A 22,531-nucleotide genomic window follows, 5' to 3' on the forward strand; every position below is an offset into this window, starting at 1 on the left:
TTGGAGGTGCATCCAGGGGTGGTACACGTTGACAACCCGGATTAAGGGTTTGAAGATTTGCGCGACCGAGCGCAGCCTTCGCTCGTGGAAGCGGGAGTTCTTCTTCATATCCGCTCGCGCCATCCCCCTTGCCATGAAGTTTAAGAATGGGCAAGCTCTCCCAAGCCTTCACGCCTCCAACTACCAGGAGGCGGAATGGTTCTCGAAGATATCTCGGGTCCAATCTTCGGTTTACCGGTTTGCGGAGTCCGGGATGGTCATGTTGGGGATGAGCCGGGTGTGGAAGGCGGCGGATGCGCAAAAGGTCCCAATCGTCCTCGAATACGGTTCGAACTCTGTTCCTTACGGTATGCTTTGTTTCTTTTTGTTGATTCTGAATTGCTTCTAACTTTTTCCTTGTTTGTTTCAGAGGGGAACGACCTGCAGTCGCTCCTTAATCCGCGGGAGGCTGACGGTCCCGCCAGGATGGGTACTCGCGCTCTGGACGAGAACGAGTTGCCCATCCTCGAACAAACGGCGGATCGGTTCGTGGAGGTCTATCCGCAAGGCCATGAGATCCTGAGCGCCAGGCGGCCAGGTAAGGCGCTCTTCAACCCTCGACCCCTCAATGTTGAAACCTCTGCTGGAATTCCTTTAATCGTATGCTCTGATAAGGAATCCGCAGATGGTCCTCCGTTGGTCCGGAAGAAGAAGGCTGCCGGCGGGAAGGGGAAGGAGAAGGCCTCCACTGCCGATCAAGCGCCTCGGTCTGATTCGGAGACCGAGAGCGAAGAGGTGGCGGGGAATCCCGGTGGTGATAAGACCACTGCTCCGGAGGTTGCGACTGTCACCTCCGGAGAGCCCAAGAAGACGACGGTGACCGGCGCAAAGAGGCCGGCTCCATCGGGTTCGTCCCCGCCACTCCGTACCTTCAGGCTCAAGAAAACCCGTAAGTACAAATTTCGTCTTTTAACTTCATAGCTTTATCATTAACACTTTTCTTCTTTACGCAGGCGTGGATGTTGACGCATTCCAGGGTGGAGCGCAGAGGAGTACCTCTCCGCCAATGACGGTAGGCTTGGTCAGCCTACCTGAGGCGTCGACCCAGGCGCCTGCGCCTGCTTACGCTGGTTCAGTTGCTCACTCCTTTGAGCCGACTGTTCCAGCCGAGATGACGTCACCGCCGGCTGTGAGTGCGATTTTTACAGGATCTTTCACTGAGCCGGCGGTCACTCTTGCTGCGGATTCCGCGGCGGCGACCGCGGCGGCTGCTACCATGCCCCCGCCATCGGCAACGACGGCCGATCCATCAGGTACGCATGGGGCTTCTCGCCAATCTTTGCCACCTTCCCATCTGCCTGACCTTTTGGATGGATTTCCTTTGGGTTCAGGTGATGGGTTCGGCGGCTATCGGCCTGTTATTGACCCTACAGGTGCGTAGGGTTCCTTTGGCCCTTTTTTTTTTTATATATATATATTTTTTATCATCTTTTCCTAACTGCTTTTTGTTTTTTGCAGTGTCGGATTCCAATGAAGTGTATGTTCCACGATGGAACATTCGCCGAGGAACAACCCTTCGCACCCCTGTGGAGTGCGTGGAATGGGCTCGTCACGCTGCTCCCAGTGGTGCGTTGGGGGAAGCCATGGCTAGCTACCAGGAGGGTAGCCTAAGCAATGAGCTTCGGGTTCTCCTGGCCCGGATGCAGCCGCGCGTCGAGCTGCTTTGTCGTGAAAACGACAAGTTAAAAGCAGCTCGCGCTAAAGAACAAGCTCAGGCGCGGGCTGTCCGGGAGGAGAACCAAAAACTTACCGCAGTGGCTGCGGAGAAGGAGAAGGCCTTCAAGGCCCTCGAGGTTGAAGTTCAGGCTCGACTCGAGGCCCGTTCCAAGGCTGCCCAAGCTGTTAATGAACAGCTTCGGCTGGCTAAGGAAACTGCGAGGAACGCAACCGAGAGGGCCACCAAGGCTGAAGTTGTTGCCGAGCCTCTACGCGTGGAGAATGAAGAACTTAAAGCAAAATTAGAGGCTCTCCAGCAGGCTCATGATGCCTTGGCGATGGAAGACGCCAAAAAGCTCCAAGAAATCCTGGACCAGAGGGGGGTGCTTGACCATACCGAGCGTAAGCTAAAGGGCGTCGAAGAGGCTGCGGCTAAAGAAGTGTTGCTTGCCAACCTCAACAAGAGTGAAGCCGAACGCGCCCGTAACGAAGCTCAAGCTGCCCTCCAAGAAGCTCTGGTTGCCAAGGAATGGCTTCTTCGAGAAGCGTTGTCTCAGGTATGTTTTCATGTCTTTACGCTTTTCTTTGTAAATAGAAAAGGTTTGACACTTGTATTTTTTCTTTGTAGGTTGTGCATCGGGTCTTCTCAGAGACATCTTATGACGATGCTATGAGCGCAGCCCTCAACGCTTCTCACGAGGATGGGGAAAAGGCCGGCTTCCTGCTTGGTCTAGGGTTCGTTGAGAAAGGCATTCCGCCTTCCAACTTCCCTTTATTCGATGTAGATACTGAAGCTGTTTACGACCAAGCAGTGAATCAGTACGCAGCCTTCCCGCATCCGGTGGTGGAGAAGGTGAATGAAGTTGCTGCGGCTGATGATGGGCTCGCTATCCTTAAGGCTTTCCTTGAACTGCCACGCTCTACTGATGGGGCTGGTCCAAGTGGAAGTGGCCCTGAAGCCTGATCCTGAAGATCCCTTCCCACTGCTAGGATAGATTTTGCTTGTATAGATTTATTTTCTTGTAGGCGGGTAGTTACCCGGCCATTCTTGTAATCAACCATTGTGAAATATAAATCTTTTTGCGGGTAAGACCGCTACTTTCGTTGGGTTCCTTGCTTTGTAAACGTTGTATGACTTGCATACTTTAGTTTAAATTAGCAATTTTCCAAGTGTTTTAGAATAAGTTAACCTTTGAACGTGGTAGATAATAGGTTGAAGTTTTGCTTCCACTTTCGTGATTGTGCGGGTATGACCGTCACTTGTACTTAGTAGGATGGCAAAACTTTACCTTTATCTAACCTGCGTGTAGGTTTTCCTCATCTTTTTATGAAATTTCTAAGTGTTTAGGATAAGTTAACCTTTGAACGTGGCAGATAATTGGTGTGAAGTTTTGCTTCCTCTTTAGTGATTGTGCGGGTAGGACCGTCACTTGCACTTAGGATGGCTAAACTTTACCTATATCTGACCTACGTGTAGGTTTTTCTCATCCTTTAGGATAAGTTAACCTTTGAACGTGGCAGATAATAGGTGTGAAGTTTCGCTTCCTCTTTCGTGATTGTGCGGGTAGGACCGTCACTTGCACTTAGTAGGATGGCTAAACTTTACTTATATCTGACCTGCGTGTAGGTTTTCTTCATCCTTTTGTTAGAAATTTTCTTGAATAACCGTTCGACGCGCGGTTGTCAATAGGTTTGTTCATTTTCCTCATGATTCATGCGGATAGACCGGCACTTTCATTTAATGGGATGACTGAACTTTTCCCCTTCGACTGACCTGCGTGAAGGTTTGCCGTTTTTTGGGTTTATGCGGGTTTTGCCGCCTTCCCCATGCAACGACTTTTCAGGTAATTATGCGGTGAAAACCGGCATATCCGTGTTGAATAAATTAACCGTTCGACGCTTGGTTGATAGGTTAGTGTTCAGTTTCCTCTCATGATTCATGCGGATAGACCGGCACTTTCATTTAGTGGGATAACTGAACTTTTCCCCTTCAACTGACCTGCGTGAAGGTTTGTCGTTTTTTGGGTTTATGCGGGTTATGCCGCCTTCCCCATGCAACGACTTTCCACGTAATTATGCGGTGAAAACCGGCATATTAGTGTTGAATAAGTTAACCGTTCGACGCTTGGTTGATAGGTTAGTGTTCAGTTTCCTCTCATGATTCATGCGGATAGACCGGCACTTTCATTTAGTGGGATAACTGAACTTTTCCCCTTCAACTGACCTGCGTGAAGGTTTGTCGTTTTTTGGGTTTATGCGGGTTTTGCCGCCTTCCCCATGCAACGACTTTCCACGTAATTATGCGGTGAAAACCGGCATATTCGTGTTGATAGTTCATAAAGTATAAATGTAAAATTATCAGCATCGATGTTTTAAGGAGAATCATTTCCATTAGAAGTGGCTCTTGGCCTTTACAGATTTGGAATTGATTTACATGCAAACTGTGTAAATGAGCTCCCTTCCATGTTGTTGGGATGGGAGTGCCATCGAGCCGATACGCACCTGGTTCGGGATCTCGTTCTTTACGCAGCATGTAGTCTCCACATTGAAGCTGGAATTTTATTCGTTTTCCCCAGCTGGGGTTCTACACGCATCAGCCTGCTCAGCGTTCATTGCGCCACGAGGTGCGCGAGCGTCCCATCTCTGACAAATGCTTCGACCATGTCCTTTACGTCTATGCATTCTTCGGTGTTGTGGCCTTTAGTCCTGTGAAAGTCACAGTACTTGCTCCGATCAGCATTGTGACGATGTCGGATTATTTGAGGCTTTGGCCATGGGAGCTCCTCGGTGGCGAATATCTCGGTGACGCTTTTGGTGAGCGGCGTCCATCTGGAGTTCTTGTTTGACTGTACGTTATCCCTTCCGCCTAACCGATGTTGCAAGCCGGATGAGGTGTCAAAGTTTACCCTTGACTGCCAAATGCCTAGCTTTCGCTTTTTGTTTAATCGGGCGGTAAGGACGTTGTCTTCCCTTGTTTTCTGGGTGTAGAGGTTTGTGCTATGTGGGAGATCTCTACCCAGTTGCTTCTCCGTTTCCGCAAAGCGTTTAGCTGCTGTCATGATGGCATCCCATGTGGATGGCATGCCATCTTTTCCTGTTAAGGTGCGGATGAGCTCTGGGTCGTTCGCGCCCTGAATAAAAGCAGCGCGAACAAGATCTTCGCTAATGTTACCCAGACTTAGCTTCTTCGAGTTGAAGCGAGTGATGAAGTCCAGCAAAGATTCGTCTTTTTCTCGAATGCACTTGAGGATTGTCCATTGCTCCTCGGTATACTTTCTTTGCTGGCTAAAGTGTTGGCTAAACTTCTGCTGGAAGTCAGCCCAGTCGTAGATGTGGTTGACCGGTAGACGATCGAACCACGCTCTAGCAGCCCCAACCAGCGTCATTTGGAACATGTAACACCACGTGGGTTCCGTCCAACTACTGACGGTTGCCCCCGCTATGAATCTGTTCAAATGATCATCTGGATCAGATATACCGTCATAAGTGCCGATGTTTGACATTTGTTTGGCACTTTTTGGGGCGATTGCTTCCGCAATGTCCCTTGCAAATTTGGACGTTCCCGCATTTGCAACGTTTGGTCTGAATGTTTTGGAGAAGTCTCGTGGACTTCCACATGTGCTTTTTGGTTTGAAGGCTTGTCTAAAATGCCTTCTCGGTTGGGAGTCCGTTTCCTTACGCTTCCCTTTTGCCCTATGGCGAGGGTTCGCGTCGGAGTCGGATTCCTCCGAGTCATCCTCCAAGTATTCGAATTCGTCGGCCTGTTGTACGGAACGCAAGCGTTCGTCCAACTCAGCCTGGAATTCCTTTTGTCGTGCCTCCGCCCATGCCTTAACTTCATCGAGAGTTTGGCGGGGGAGTCTTCGTTTCTCAAACTGGGTATCGGTGAATCCCAGTGAGCGATTATTTACTGCACTTGCCCCAGCTTGGGTAACTGGGGTAGTGTTCGTAAAATTTACTTCACTTGCCCCGGCTTGGGTAACCGGGGTAGTGTTTGTAAAAACTGTGTTGCCGGTATTCCCCGCAGTAGCTGGGGTTGTGGTTACCGGAGTTTCTTTAACCATCTTTGTAGAAGTTTGAAAAAACTGGAGAAAAAATGTTCTAGCTTTATGCACGGATGGCGCCAATGAAGAAACACTAACCGGACCCCGGGCAGATTACGAGTAACCTAGGGGTTAGGTAGATGTTTCCCACGAGGGGTTAGACCCTGAGAAGATGGTTCTTCTGATAACCTGCAAAACAGACACCGTGAGCTTGTCACTGAGAAGGGGGGGGGGTTCCTCCTTGTGACCACCCTCCGGCGTGAGAATCAGACTAGATTGCTCTTTAAATATAAATGTATATTAAGAGATTGCTAGAGCAGATATAAGGTATAATATGATGATACAAGATAAGATCAGATGGTCATACCATTTGTGGTATTTATAGCCGAAGGTAGGTTTCCAAGGATGTGTGGACGGCTGCAACAGTGTTCCTGTTCCACCAACAGTGGCCTACGCACGTGCCCTGCTGGTAGTTGGTGGGTAGGCAGCGGCTGATAGTGACCAGACCTGCTGTGTACCATTCCTTTTCCACCAACTGCCGGCTACGCACGTGGTATGGCAGTAATTGGTGAGTAGGCAGCGGCTAATAGTGACACAGTACAGGAGCATGCTGCTCGCCATACTGTTGTCAATAAGCTGTCGTATCTTTAGTCAGATCTTTTTCCCATACCTCGTCAGGTACAGTACAGAAGATCTTCCTGTATCGTACGGACTGGCTTATTTGGGCGGGAGTATTCCCCCTCCCGCCCTTGTGCGGGATTGTTCCCGGCTTTGCTCATTCCTTCAGGTGACACTGAATGATCGAGAGCTAAGTGCCTTGTGCGTGTAGCCTTGCTGCGCGGGTGGCCTTCCCTAATGGCTTGTATCCGAGGCTGCGGGGACAGGCGGAGTCCTTCACCATTGGGAGGCATTTCCTGCGGGAGCAGCTTGCGTACTGCGCGTAAGGACGTCACGTCTCTGAGCATGATTGGTCCTGCGGATCCAGTTGGTTTCTGCGCAGACGTCCCTGTTCAAGGTGAGTCTTGAACCTTTCTTTTGGTTTTCTTAAAGTCAATTTGGAATTTATTTACTTTCTTCACACATAACATACTCCAATGTTGGTGTTGATTTTCATACGGAGATATAGATACTTGTTTTATTTTATTCTAATTAAAGACTTACCTAATTTAGGGAATCTTAATATTAGTTTCAATAAACTTAACATTTACTAATTTCTCACAACATCTGAGGTCTTGATTCTCTTTGATCAACCCTTTGTTTATTCGCCCTTTCACGGTTTTTGATAATCCACTTACTTGAAAGTGATTTTCTTTTTTTTTTCTTTTTTTTAAGTTAACACGCAATCCTTAACGAACTTTGTTTAGCTAACGATATGAGTTAGATTTCGTTGACAACTAGTCCATTTAAAAAACTATATTTAAAACTGCCAGTGCCATGGAAGACAGCCGTGCAAGTGAAATATATACTAACTTTCAAATTTCAAGGAATTTCGAATCATATCCCCATTGGTCCTTTTGACCAAGACTTCTAATATAGATTCTTACTTCTATTGATCTTAGTTTATTATAACACTGAACATCCCTCTAATTTATTATTATTATTATTATTATTATTATTATTATTATTATTATTATTATTATTATTATTATTATTATTATTTTTATAACAAGTTATTTCTTTATGCATCCTTTATTATATCTATACTTTGCATCCTTTATTATATCTATACTATGGATATGGTACCCTGATATTGGCATGCCAATTAATATTCCGAACATCATAAGTAATGTAAATTGTTAATAACAATGGCCAGTTGCAATTAACCATTTACCTCACTTTTTGAGTTCTAAATATTTACCTTCATGTCAACCGGATCTATTCTTATATGATCTTATCAAGATACTTAACCATTGGTGTTGATTAATTTGTCGATATACCCATACTGGGTGGCGGATTATGAAAGCTTTTATTCATTTAGTGATATGAGGAACATGTCGGCAAATAGTCACATGTAACATACTCGAAAATCATGTTACAACGGATTTATTTCCCATTGTATATTTGTTATCTAAGCATGAATAACTACCCGATTCTCCTCAGTCGGTTGCTTCACAAATCTTTTAGAACTCACACAATGGCTTCTTAGAGCGACTAGGTCCAGCCTTGGTAGCATCTTTACCGAGTTACGTTACGATAGGTGGTGGAGTATCAAATTACCAGTTATTTAGATCCGAGTCTTCATTATATTAAATGGATATGTTTCCTTCTCCGGTTTAACGAGGCTATTTACCTTTTGTCTAAATGAATGGTATTGAGGAATACCATAGGATTCGTCACTTCATAGCTCTACTACATATTATGAAATCAAGGCATGCACCAAATCTGGTTCACTTGTATTACTATGGGACATTCTAAGCTAATGGTATCATAACTAAAGAAGTCAGCGAAGTAATAAGCATAGTCGGACATTTACATAGGATTATTAAATATAGAAATCCGAACTATCCTATCTTATCCGTACTTATCAAAAGTTAAACTAGTTAAAGCCTAGATACATGTCAACTACCTAATTCGCTAAAACCGATGGCTCTATTTATAAGATTGATATCTATCTTTGATCAAAGCCTAGGTATGATTATATACATAATTCGCTATGATCGATGACTCTATTTATAACATTGATATCTATCTCTGATCAAAGCCTAGGTATGATTAAATACGTAATTCGCTAATATTGATGTCTCTTATACCAACCTGTCACACCCCGGCTTAGGGCCTAGGCATATGACCAATAGTTGGTACATGTTTTGTAAATATATCAGAGTTGCAGTTTATTTTAGCGGAAGACTTTGGTTTAAATAAAATATTAATCTATTTGAAAACTTCTCGGATAATAAACACCCGAGTGTTTGATTTATAATCATGTTTTAAATCTTGTTTATGATATTTTAATAATTTAAAACTGAGCCATCTTTACCTTGCGAGCGTCTATCATCATGAATGAATATGTTCCTTACTACCTGTGTTAATATGTTTCCCTGAAATGTGGGGAAAATACGTCAGCTATATGCTGGTGAACACGTATTACTCTATAAAACATTTTGAATGACGATTACAATAAAAACATAGTTTTCTTGACAAACTCAGCGGAAGCTTTCTACTTCCGGTATATGTACCACTGCCCTACACACACAACGGTATTCTCCGAGCAACACGGCCCTGAACAGAGAACTGGTCATGACCGTTTAAGCTCGCGGCTTCTTTGCCTTTGATTGATTGATTGAGCTTTAACAGTTATGTTTGGATCCATACACATGCGTATTCGGTCTGAGTTGATTTTATTCTCTATTTTGTATTATAACGTTTTAGAGATTACTCGATCTCATGTAGACATTTGATTTGACTCGTGAAGACAAAACACCCGTTCATATTATCGAGTATAAATATGTTTTGACTGATTAAAAAGGTTAACGTATTCAACTGTACCGTCGGTGTGCGTTTGAAACCTTGACTGTGAATGAATGATCGATTGATGATTGACCTATAATAAAATAGGTTTATATAAATATTCGGATCGTCTCTTGATCCGGCTACAGACTTTTAGCCTGGTTTTGATAGCTTTAAACCTTGATTGATCATTTGTTTAAATAAAATATTAAGACCTCTAGTCTTTCTGTTTATTTACCAAATCATATAATGAGTTTCTTATTCATGAAAACACATCTATAATTTGTTTCTTCTTAAAGAAGAAACATTCATTGACTGCTATCTTTATATGCAAAATATTATGTTTCTTAATCATAAAGAAACAATATTTTAACTATATTTCATGTATGTAAATGTTATGTTTCTTAATGGTGAAGAAACTATATTATGACTATATCCTTGTGAATGAAAAATTATGTGTTTCTTAATTATAAAGAAACATTACTATATTTCTTTGTATGTTTAAAGCTTATATAAACATAATTATGATCAAGGTTTGGGCTATACCTCTGGCTATAGTCTAAGCCATATAATATAATAATAAAATAATGACTTAGGCAGAACCCTACCTTATACGGGTATTCGATATTCGATTACTAAGATTGATCGAGCAGCACATCCACTCTCTATCGCGTTCTAGAGCTTAAACTGTCGGAACCTTAGAGCTTGGCACGCACTACGATACTCGACACGTAAACCGAGACTAAATGTGTACGAATGAGTGTGTTTTAGTGTGTGAAAGTTAGTTTGTTGTGAATGAGGGGAGAGCCGTGAGGCTCTCTTTAATAGGATAAATTTCCACTCATTAGACACACTTTTATGTATGTACTCAATATTTATAACTTAGGTTGAAAGGTTTTGTATCGTAAGGAAGGGTTTAGTATTTTGACATGTGTAATGCCAAATTATATTAGTGGCATTAACATCTAAACGTGGCATCAATTTGTGATATGGCGGCTACATATTCTTCACATAAAAGTTTGTATTTATCATGATTTTCAAATATATACATTTGCATATATATTTCTTTAAAGCATGACAAATATATATTATATGTTAATTGTATTTCATGCCATTATAAGATGTGACCAGCTTAGCATCTCGCTTGCTTTGTAATTTAATACTCTCAGTTTGTTGGGTTAAAACCTTAAAACACTGTATGGAAGTTTTATAAAATGACAAATAAACTTACATCTTTATAAAGTGTATAAGTTATCTAGTGGAAAATTGAGCCCCCACACAATTTCATAGAAATATGAATTGCGTAGTCTAAAAAAATGGTTAAACATTATTATAGTCATAGAAACATAGCATCTATATTTTGAGCATATTTAAAGAGTTTTTAAATATCATCGTCGTAATATTATGTATATAATCCATATACACATTCTAATGGCCGATTTTAAAAGATATGGATACGTCTATATAATTTTGATTTATTAGTCTAAATATTCATGACTTAGCCATTCAAATACATATTATAGATATTAACTATAATTATCTTCAGTGGCGGATCCAGGAATTTTTTTTGGGTGGTTCACTACTTTTATATGTTTCAATTTCACCGAGTCGGGTATATAAAATTCCGGGTCGGTTTGAGGTTCGGGTCGGTTCGATGGTTCGGGAAAAGTTCATTACATAATAAAAATACGATAAAATAAATTATTTTACTTTACTAAAGGCACTAAAATTACAAGACGGGCTCAAAGAACTCATATTAGTAAGCAATTTAGTGGTTACCTCATTAAAGCGGCTTCCAAGCTCTTGAATTTGCATGTCGAGAACCGTGTTGAAATTATTGATTTTTCCAACATGATTGCTAAATTTCTCCCGACACCTATTCCAACATCGCAATCCTTCACTTAGAAATGCATCATTTTGTCCACTTTCCTTAAACAAGTAACAATGCAAACAATACACTTTATCCACTTTGACACTATATTCCAACCAATTTCCAAATTCACTAGTGTACCATTCCTCATTAAAGCGTCTTAATTTACCACTAAAATTTGTTAGAGGACAATCATGCAAGGTTGGTTGACATGGACCTCTAAGTAGATATGCCCGTCTAATTTCATCTTTTTGACTTGGGTGATAAGATGAAATTGGTTGCCTTTCGGAAGGATCCCATGGTAGATCATCCAAATTTATTTTTAATGGTTTACTACTTGAAGATGATGATCCAAGGTTCGATGGTTCACTTTGATAATATCTCTTCATATTCAAAATACCTACAATCAACAATTTCAAACTAACAAATTTAAAACTAAGAAACTAACAAACTAACAAATTAAAACCAATAATCATTAAGGCTTTATTGTAACTGCCAATGTGTGTTGTTTGATTGAGCTTTATTTGTTTTATTCACATAAGTTTATTTAGTGTTGGTGAATGCAGATGGTTATCATTAATCACAAAGCAAACTACTTTCAATAATCATTTCGAATAAATAAAAAAAATAAAGTTACAAATATCAAAACAAATTTTCAGAGTTAACATAAGTTACAAGAAGGACTGGGTTTATTTGAAATAAATAAAAAAAATAAAGTTATTCACATAAGTTTATTTAGTGAAATAAATAAAAAATAAAGTTACAAATATCAAAACAAATTTTCACTCAGACAAATCGTTGAACAGGTGGAGGGCATCCCTGGATTCGGGAATCGTCATAAGAAGGACTGGGTTGGATCAATATGAATCGGATAACTAGAATACAACACTCTCTTTCAAAAAGATTTTCACAAAGCAAACTACTTTCAATAATCAATTATCATTTCGAATGGATTAAATAAAATGAATCATACAAGAAGCAAAAAAATACCTACAAGGAGCAGTGACTAGTGAGCAGGCAAAGGACACCAGTCTGCAGCGACGGACGACGGTGTGGACAACCGGGTTTAGTTTGGTCAATATCGGTTTTTGTTGGAATTGATTTTTATGGGGGCAAGGATTGGTTCAGGGGTTTGAAACCAGTTCGGTTTACCGTTTACGTGTGACTGATTCAATCAGAGGCGGAGGCGGTGTGCCGGAGTGGCTGAGCTGAGGGTGGAGTGGTGGACAGAGGCGATGCAGCTGCTGAGCAGCTTTGGTTATGTTATAAAAAACCCTAACAGGCTAACATCAGTTAGGGACTTAGGGTAACTTAGTAAAAAAAAAAAAAAACTGTTAAAAACGGGAATAGAACTTGCGACCTCCGGGTTACAAAACCCACAAACTACCAGCCGGGCATGCACTTTATATGTTTTTAAGATGGTTCCTGTATAATTTATAAGGTGGTTCCTTTATTATTTTCTATATATAAATACACTATAATTTCGAAACTCGGGTGGTTCCGCGGAACCACCCGTTACTACCGTAGATCCGCCCATGATTATCTTTAAATGATAATAACTTTAAACGTTTGTTTAAATATATTACAACTTAATCACCTTATTTCTTTTAAACGCCTAAGTAAAAATATTTCAAATATAAGCTGAGGTATTGGTATTTGGTCCTTAAACATATTAAAAGTTGATCTTTATACACGAAATTTTGATAGATGTTACATCCGACGAATTGAACCAACCGTTTTCTTAAGAATAAGTTTGATTCCCCGGTTACTCACTTCCACCTGCCCACTAGTTCGTGGGTGGTAGGCGGTCGCAAGCCGATGGGTGACCCCATAGCGCTGCAACGCCTTCTCCATCTGCGCATTGCAGAAGTGAGTACCTCGATCACTGATCAAGGTTTTCGGGACACCAAAGCGAGCAAAAAGACTCTTAAGAAAATGTACTACAACTCGGACATCATTCGTGGATAGAGCCTTGGCCTCAACCCACTTTGATACATAATCAACAGCCACGAGTATGTACTTGTTCCCATGTGAATATGGAAACAGTCCCATGAAATCAATTCCCCGCGCATCGAAAACCTTACAAACCTGAATAGCATTTTGGGGAAATTTCATTTCGCGACGAGATGTTGCCAACACGCTGGCAACGATCACAACTCCTCACAAACGCATACGCATCCTTAAAAATCGAAGGCCAATAAAAACCAGACTTAAACACCTTATTCGCCATTGAACTCGCACCGTGGTGACCTACTGTCGGTCCTACATGACAATGGCTTAGAATATGTCATCCCTCCTTAGCATCTCCACACCTCCTAATCAACTGATCAGCACGGATACGGAAAATATACCAGAACAATGCCCTCTATCCCCGCACTCGAAATCCGATGCCCCAGAACAATGCCCTCGCGCAACATGAAATGACACTTCTCCCAGTTAAGGACTAGGTTAGTGTCAACGCAGCGGGCCATCATCCTCTCAAGATTAGAAAAACAATGATCAAATGAACTCCCGAATACAGAAAAATCGTCCATGAATACCTCCATGGAGTCCTCGATCATGTCGTGGAAAATAGCCACCATGCATCTCTGAAATGTGGCTGGAGCGTTACATAGCTCGAATGGCATACGTTTATAGGCAAACGTTGTGGTTTTCTCCTAGTCATTGGGAGCTATCGGAATCTGAAAATACCCTGAGAAACCATCTAAAAAGTAGTAGTACTACTGACCTGCCAAACGCTCCAACATCAGATCAATGAAGGGTAAAAGAAAGTGGTCTTTCTTGGTGGCATCATTTAGTCTGCGGTAGTCGATGTAGACTCTCCATCCAGTCACATTTCTAGTGGGAATGAGTTCGTTCCTCTCATTGGTGACGACAGTCATGCCACCCTTTTTAGGAACCACTTGAACTGGACTCACTCAAGAACAATCAGAAATGGGGAAAATGATCCTCGCATCAAGGAGTTTAATGATCTCCTTCTTCACAACTTCCTGCATTTTCGGATTAAGCCACCTTTGCGGCTGAATGACAGTTTTGAAATTATTCTCCATAAGGATTTTATGAGTGCAAAACATAGGGTTGAAACCCTTAATGTCGATAATCATCCATGCAATCGCTTCCTTGTGCTCTCGTAGCACCCTCAATAACTTCCTCTTCTCAACCTCCGTCAAAGCATATGCAATAATAACCATCAACTTGCTCTCTTCATCTAAAAGCGCATACTCCAGATGGGTAGGCAAATCCTTAAGCTCTAAGGAAGAAGGAGGACTCTTGTTGGAAGGTCGGTCCATCGGATCGTCTCGTACGATCCCAGCAGATTGGCGTTAATGTTATATACCTAACCGATAACCACGTTATTGTGCCACCATAACGCGAAGGGTTATGTTACGTAGTTTGATTGAATAAGGTAATTCAAAAGTGCTCATAAGTATTCTCCCATGGAAGTTGGTATCAAAATGTTGTACATACAATTAGATAGATATATATTAACATCATTTATAACCCGTTTTTGTTTATTTTCTTGTAAACTTGGATAAAATATTTCTCAACTAGTTTACTTTTTTTATTTTTAGGACATTCAGGCCACACGATGACAAAAGAAAGAAAATAGAAAACGATTACATTTAATAAGTTTCTAAGAATGTGTCTGGAACAATACAAAAGGCCTTCTGGTCCCAAAATGGTTTGTGACTGATCCGGAACAATACAATTAAAACGCAAGAGTCTTTATTTAGGGCCCACAATATCTGAACACGCTTGTGATTAGTCAAAACCTTTCGAATGTTACGAATAGAACCATGCATCGTTAGTAACTACCATACCAAACACTTGTCGCCAACTAGACGTGCAACACCTTTTCATATGAGTCAGTCAAACAACCACGACCCTAGCTTTTTCAAAACTGCCACCCAATGGAATTGTTAACATGAATTTGAATGTCGTACGAGCCACCAACCATTGAACACACTCTCATTAAACTAATAAAAATATATATATAGCCAGCAACCCTAGAGCATTGCACTATATTTAAATTGTAAAGCACTATATCATCCCTAATCTCTTCTTTCACTTTCAACCCAAAATCCAGTTTTAAAACTTTGGTTTTATAATCCCAGTTTGAATGAATGCATCACACCCACAGATTAATCTTGTGTTTCTCTAAAGCCGAATTAGATGAAGATGTTGCCGGAGGTGGAGTGACAGGGTATGTGATTTTATTTAAGGGTTAGATTAGATCGATGATTTAGCCCTGCTTGTGGTGCGCACATATGATGTATATATGTGTGAACCCTCGGGTGAGCAAAAGTAAAATTGCACTAATTTTGACGTTATTTTACTAATCTCGTGAAAATAACGTTAAAAGTGACGGAAGGTTAATCAGGCATCATGTAGTGGCGTTGATAGCTGAAAGATAAGGGTACATGCACCGATCAGCCGGTGTCCCGATGATTGAGTGCTATGTGCCTTATGTCCAAGGCTTGATGCAAAACTACTATCGAGCCGGGGGTCTCACCGGAAGCAGCCTCTCTATCCCTATGGGGTAGAGGTAAGGCTGCCTACATCTTACCCTCCTCAGACCCTACCATAGCTTTGCTATTGGTGGGATATACTGAGTACGATGATGATGATGATGATGATGATGATGATGATGATGATGATGATTAGATCGATGATTGAAACGTATTCAGGTTTTGGTTATTTAATAACTAGTTTAACATCCAAACATTAATTAATCGTTACAATTGTCTTATGGTACTGCATAATAATGAACATTTATATGTTTTACTTTGTCCATGCAATATCAAGAACTAGTGCTGTAATCGAGCCGAGCCGAGCCGAGCCATCACTTATGTAATAAGCTTGAACCAACTTGTTTGTTTTTAAAGTTTTGTATTTTCTAAACATTGGTATATGTTAAAACAAAAAATGATATTTTTATTTTTAACATACACATGATGAAAATTTAGGCCTAATGATGTACTAAAATTTTGGGATATAATTTATATTTTAATTTGGGCATTAATTAGTGTCTAACAAGCCAGCCAGTGAGCTTACCTTGGTTTTCCCGTATCAGCTCGTTTACAAACGAGTCGATTTCAAACAACCCTAACTGTAAGGGCGTAAGGCTCACATTTTTACAATCCGGTCGAAAGCAAGTGAGCTAGAAAGAAACTAATTTAAAACGGGTTCTGTTTTGCTCCTATGGAGCCCTGATTTTGACTGTTTTCCCCAAATTTTATGACACTTGTTTATTTAGTTATTTACTTTTAATCCTAGCCTGTCAAGTTTGATTTTTTAAGATTTGACAATAGCCATCAAATTTAGAAATAGAATAACCTCATTTTGTATTAAAGTGTTTTTTTGGTGCAATCTTGACTTTATCGGAGCAGATAAAGAGATTCTTCGAAATTCAAAAGCTGAGAATATGTTGTAAAAACCGCAGTCTCGTTGCTGAAGCAAATGTCAAGCACAAATATTATAGAGGGTGCAGAAGCACATTTCTGTCTTAATATATCGATCCAAAAATATAACGACCAACCGCTAAGAGCAATTGTAAGTCATCAAGTATGCTATTTGCCATATACATCCATTATATATGTTACCCTTTTAAAAATCTAATATTTAAAATCGTTGATGTAGGTGAATTTGCCCAAAGGCACCGGGCAGGTTGTTAGAGTTGCTGTTCTAATTCAAGGTTTTTTTTTTTGAACTAATTATTTTGTTGACATAAATATATTTTTATAATTTTGACATTTAATAGTTCTATGAAGCAAAAAATGCGGGAGCAGATGTAGTTGGTGGGGAGGACTTGATAGTTGATAGAACAAATTAAAGGATGATTTATGGAATTTGATAAAGTTGTTGCAACTCCTGATATGATACCTAAAGGTTTTATATTCATAATTGTCTTCTAAAAAAATTATGATACGATTCAAGTTATTATGTTGATATGTTGTTATATATACTTCTTTTTTATTAAATTAAAAGATGTAACTAAATTAAGTGAATTAATTTGTTTGTGGATTAGGTTGCGAGTCTGGGGAAGATTTTGGGACCGCGAGGACTTATGCCAAACCCAAAGACGGGGACCGTTACAACCACAATACCTCTGGTAACGTGTAATTAGCACTTTTTTTATAACGACCAATAAAAATATATATTTATAAAAATTAGTAACAAGAAAGCCACCAGAGAAGTAGCCTCTACCAAACACACTGCAAACCACTAACAAAATCACCTAAAATAAAACAGACCACCGCCTGAAAAAAAATAAAAATAAAAACCCCCATCTCAAAACTTCCCCGAATTGAATCTTCTCCAATTTTCCCAATTAAAAGCACGTACTCTTGGGGCGTGTTTGGGATTGAGTTTGAAAAATACTTATTGACTTATTGGTTTTTCAAAAAGCCATTTTGAAAAGCTATGATTGAGGCTTTTGGAAAACTGCTTTTTAACCCTATCAAGAAGCTAAACTAAGAAATATTTTTTTTATTGCCAAACACATTTTAACTTATTTGCTTTTTAAGATTGAGATTTTTCCAAACTATCCACACTCCACCACTAAAATCAAACACTTGGCTAAACTAGTCTTCAGACCGGAAACAAGGTAAAGACAACAAAGAATTCTACACAAGTTTAGAGTGTTCAAACGAGACCACATACCAGTGAAGATAACGTCATCCGCATGCTTAAAATGGGATAAAACCGCTCTATTAAGTATTAATTCCACGTCTATGCCCATGAAACAAGCCATTCGAGCTCGCCATCTTCATAATCCCCATCAAAGCCTCCATAGCGATTAAAAAGAGAAGTGACATTTTGAAAGTACCTCATATTCTCTTCCCCATGATGCCCACTTGACCCTTGACATTTGTTGTAGATCATGTTGCCTAGTATGATCATAAATACTAATGAACGGAAATCCGCCAATTTTTCAACATAACAGCCTTCTTTATAATCATTATTATGTGTATAAAGCTATAATAAAAATAGTTAAATAATATGTATTGTATTATATTAAAATTCTGTAATCATAAATGTATATAAAATTTATTATATGTATAAAGTAATTTAACAAAAGAATAAACAATAAACGACTCGAGCTTGAAAAACTGCTCACGATCCAAGTTCGAGCTTTAAAAGTCGTACTTTTTACTAGTCGAGCTCGAGCTTAGACGAAATTAGGCTCGCCCATTTACACCCATAGCAAGAAACTCTAATTGTCATCGGTTCAAAAGAAACCCCATGAAATTTTATGTAGCAAGCCGTGTTTTTTTAATAAAAACATGAATTTTAATATGGACCCTCATCCGGGAGATGCTCGGTTGTGTCACTTATGCATGCATACTTGTATTGACCATATAATACTGTTCAGACTGCTGACAGAAGAATTTAAGAAAGGGAAAGTGGAATACAGAGCAGACACAACAGAATTTGTTCACTTGCCATTTGGGAAGGCAAATTTCTCAGAAAATCTTATAATAAATCTTCTTGCTGCAGTGGTAAACCTAGTATTCTTGTTATTAATTTTTTCTAAACATAGCACACGTATTTTAAATGTATCACATCACTAAGGGGAAATCAATTTGGCAGAAATTGGTTGAAACAAATCAAGCTGGGGCGAAAGGAGTATATTGGAAAAGTACCCATATGTTCATCAATGGGGCCGTCAAGCCGGTTCGATATAAAGGACATGCTTGATTTTAAGCTTCAGCAAATCACTTGGTTTTAAAAGGCGTGGCCGATATTTTTTTTGATAGATGCAAACCATATAATATATGTAAATGAAATCATATGCTTCATTGCATCAATGTTATTATTTGTGTTATAGATGTTTATTATTTTGTGTCTTAAATGAAGTCTAATTTGTTGTTTCGAGACTTAACCACTATTTATATGTGTTCAAATTAATTGTTTAAATTCCTTATGTTAGAGGAAGAGTATTTTTATGAGCTCTTGCTCATATTTTTGGATTCAATATAACTAATCAAAACGTATTTCTAGATTGAATATAACTCATCAAAACATAAATGATAAATTTGGATCAAACAACTGTCAAACTATTATAACTAGAAACGTATAACTCAAAAACTGATACGAATTCAGGAATTAACTTCAAAAATCTTGATAGCATATTTTTGTTATGTGGTTGTGGTTGGTTGATGTTCTCTTGTATATATATACCTTTTATTATGGGTATATTTTTGGTGTAGTCATGGGTTCATTGCTAGTTGGGGATCATATACCGATATAACCTTTTATGTGTGATATAAATTCAATTTTTATATTTACTTTTTTCTTGTGTTATGTGGTATAAAGAGACATGGTGTTACCGAGATTATAGAATGTGTTTAATATAGAGAAAACGAAGTAAATACAACTTATTATTAGCACATAAAATAGAAGAAAACATGAAACGTGGATGATTTCAGTTACAGGTGACAATTTTTGTCAAAATATAAAATAATTAGATTTTGATTTTGATTTTGATCTCTAACGTTGTTTAATAAATCAACTGTGTGAGAGTTAACCTTCATGTCAGATCTGTCAACAAAATTAATTAAGAATGTCGACATGGTAATCTTTACAAACCAGTAACACGTTTACAACTTAAGTACTACCCGTCAATATGTATGACACGCTTAGATAGATGCATTAACAGGATCGTGTTCGGTTTCATGATATAGTTATAATAGATTGTTGGAGGATTCGGAATGCCAGAAATGATAAACTTTTCGAAGACAAGGTGGCGGGAATCATAGGTGATATTAAATCTTGGGCTTTCTTTACTTGAATAATAGATAGATATGTAGTTCAATAGTTTAGTCTAATTGATGTAAGTTGTTTGCATTCCCCATGGCTTGTAGTAGAGGTTCCATTTTGTTTATAGAAGTCATAAACAATTAAAAGAAAAAACAATAAAATCCAACAAGCCCATTGTTACGTACTTTTAGATAATAAATATATTTGGTAAAAGTGGGTGGGAGTCAAGATCAAGAATAAGCATTTGACGAATTATATTGAACCTTAATTTATTTGATTTAGGTTCCTCGGGTTTGTTTCTACTACTCCTAGTCCCTCCGGGTTCGGGTTAATCGGGTGACCTAGAAAACTAAATATTATCAAACCACATAATCGAAAATATACAATCCTCAAACAAGTGAAATTAAAAACTCTAATAATAGAAGACCGATTGATTGGCGAGTGATCGGTGGAATTAAAATAATAAGCGATTTGATGGGGTTGGAATTGGAGTAGAATGTGATATTGGAATCAACAGAATATGAATAAGCGATATTGTTGAGGTTCAAAAAAACCAGGTCAAATGGGTTAAACCCACTAAAAAGTACTTGGTACTCAACTCGAATTAGTACGGGTTGGGTTTGGGTTAATAGTTATTCGGGTTGCGGATAAAAATGCCAACAGGATATCTGAGTTTAGCAGTTAGATGTTGTTTTGGGTTTGGATGTATATTACCATGTTGATCCTTTGGTTGATTTTTTCAAGGACAAAGAAGGAATTCCTCCGGATCAACAGAGATTGATCTTTGCTGGGAAGCAGTTAGAGGATGGAACAACACTTGCGGACTATAATATCCAGAAAGAGTCAACACTTCATCTTGTTTTGAGATTGAGAGGAGGAACCATGATCAAGGTCAAGACTCTTACCGGGAAAGAAATCGAGATTGATATTGAGCCGACTGATACCATCGATAGGATTAAGGAAAGAGTTGAAGAGAAGGAAGGGATTCCGCCTGTGCAGCAAAGGTACTTTTTCATCAATTATGATTAAATCTTTTACAAGTTTATTTTCATGTCAAGTTATTCAAGCTTATGATCATTAACTGATAGTTGCTGGTCACAACTAGGGGTGTCGGGCCAAGTACGAGCTTGGCTCATTTATTGTTTGTCAATTTATTTTTTATATGTTCATTACCACAGTTGTCAATAGCGAAGATGGAGCGAAGCGCCAATATCCCATCATTCTCTGTTTAGCGGCAATATAGCGAGGAAATAAAGACATTTAAGGGGTTTTTGTTTCTATTTTTATTTATTTACGCGCTATGGAATGAAGCGCCCATGTCCAACCATTTTTTGTTTAGCCATGTAGTGAGGATATAGCAACATTTAAACACTTTCCTAATAAGAATATTGTTTTTAGCCAACAATTAAGTGTTTTTTGTTTTTATTTATTTTCTTTCCTAATATAAATACTGTTTTTAGTGGCAATTAATGGTGTTTTTCCAACAAACTTCACCGATCTTCAGCAATTCCAACATAAAAAGTGATCTTTTGTCTATGAAAACTCTATTTATTTTTTTTTAAAAAAAATTCATAACCTTATCGCTAAACATGAAATATCACCTGCCATTTCATCGCTATCGCTACGTAGCATCTTGATAGCTTGTCACTGTTGACCGCTATTCACTATTGACAACTGTGTTCATTACTAAAAGCTTTATATATTACATAATATATATTATTTAATATTTTTTAGCAAAAATTTATATATATAGCAACTATTGTACAAATTATATTAAGTATAATAAATTAAATTGTATAAATAATTGGCTCGTTTTAGCTTAAGCACGGCTCGCTTAAGCATCAACTTTATATGAGCTTTTAGCGAGCTGATTTTGAGTAGCTCACAAGTGGCTTTTTGTCGTTTACACATCTAGTTACAACCGACCTTATTTTACTTATAACCAGTATTAAGTAGAGAACCAACATCACTTGCACGTGGTTAACTATATATATCGAGAAAGAGAGGTGGTTACGTGACCACATAACCACTTTAAGTGTTATAGTTAAAGCAACAGATATAGGTTTTTATGTGGTTCTCTCAGTTTTTTTATTAATGATGTGTTATGTATTAAATGACACTAAATCATTAAATGGCACTATATTAGATGATATGTTACCGATGAATGACTATCTTAGTTTATTTTTTGATATATGGGCACCATCTCTATGTTTAAATATACATCCACTATGAAAGTTTATCACTCGGTTTTTCTTTATTTTTGTAATAAAAATTATTGATAGTTGAAGTTGTGCTTATGTTTGATGACAGGTTGATATATGCTGGAAAGCAGCTTGCAGATGACAAAACAGCAAAGGACTACAACATTGAAGGGGGGTCTGTACTTCATCTTGTTCTTGCATTAAGAGGTGGATGTTGATTTTTTCATTAAAAAAGGATGCAGCAGTCACCGCAACCTCCTCATCTGGCTGCGGTTGCTATCGTGTTAATGCTATGCTATACCTAATTGATGTTGCCTTAGATGATATTCTTATGTTGAGACATGTCTTGTCTGATTTCCCCTCATTAAAGATGTTATTTGTGTTTCTATTTGTACTTGCTTCTTTTTTATCCTGTTTTTGCATTTGAATAACTTGTCTTTCATGTTTTATCGCGTTAATGTTCATGGTGCGAGAAAAGGTAGGCAACAAAACCAATTCATGATCTGAAATCG

At 39.0% G+C, this 22,531-nt stretch overlaps 1 protein-coding gene and 1 pseudogene across 1 annotated transcript; both read left to right on the top strand.

The window, feature by feature from the left end:
- Positions 1-15,179: 15,179 nt before the first annotated feature.
- LOC143568862 (large ribosomal subunit protein uL1c-like) lies at positions 15,180-20,158 on the top strand (annotated as a pseudogene).
- A 313-nt stretch (positions 20,159-20,471) lies between these two features.
- On the top strand, positions 20,472-22,325 carry LOC143568863 (ubiquitin-NEDD8-like protein RUB2). Its single transcript, XM_077054906.1, has 3 exons — positions 20,472-20,498; positions 20,563-20,822; positions 22,129-22,325. Exons 1-3 carry the CDS (start codon positions 20,472-20,474, stop codon positions 22,235-22,237), a joined length of 396 nt encoding a protein of 131 aa, XP_076911021.1. The 3' UTR covers positions 22,238-22,325.
- The last annotated feature ends 206 nt before the right edge of the window (positions 22,326-22,531 follow it).

Source organism: Bidens hawaiensis, unplaced genomic scaffold (genome assembly GCF_021521415.1).
Source record: "Bidens hawaiensis isolate Kalapana, Puna unplaced genomic scaffold, B.hawaiensis_p1.1 tig00024238_1, whole genome shotgun sequence".
Classification (NCBI taxonomy): Eukaryota; Viridiplantae; Streptophyta; class Magnoliopsida; order Asterales; family Asteraceae; genus Bidens; species Bidens hawaiensis.

Excerpts from the sequence above, each read along its gene's own strand:
- LOC143568863 (XM_077054906.1), top strand. The coding sequence starts at position 20,472 with ATGCCAACAGGATATCTGAGTTTAGCA. Across the intron at positions 20,499-20,562 it reads CAGGATATCTGAGTTTAGCA|GACAAAGAAGGAATTCCTCC; the intron begins GTTAGATGTTGT and ends GATTTTTTCAAG. Across the intron at positions 20,823-22,128 it reads ATTCCGCCTGTGCAGCAAAG|GTTGATATATGCTGGAAAGC; the intron begins GTACTTTTTCAT and ends GTTTGATGACAG.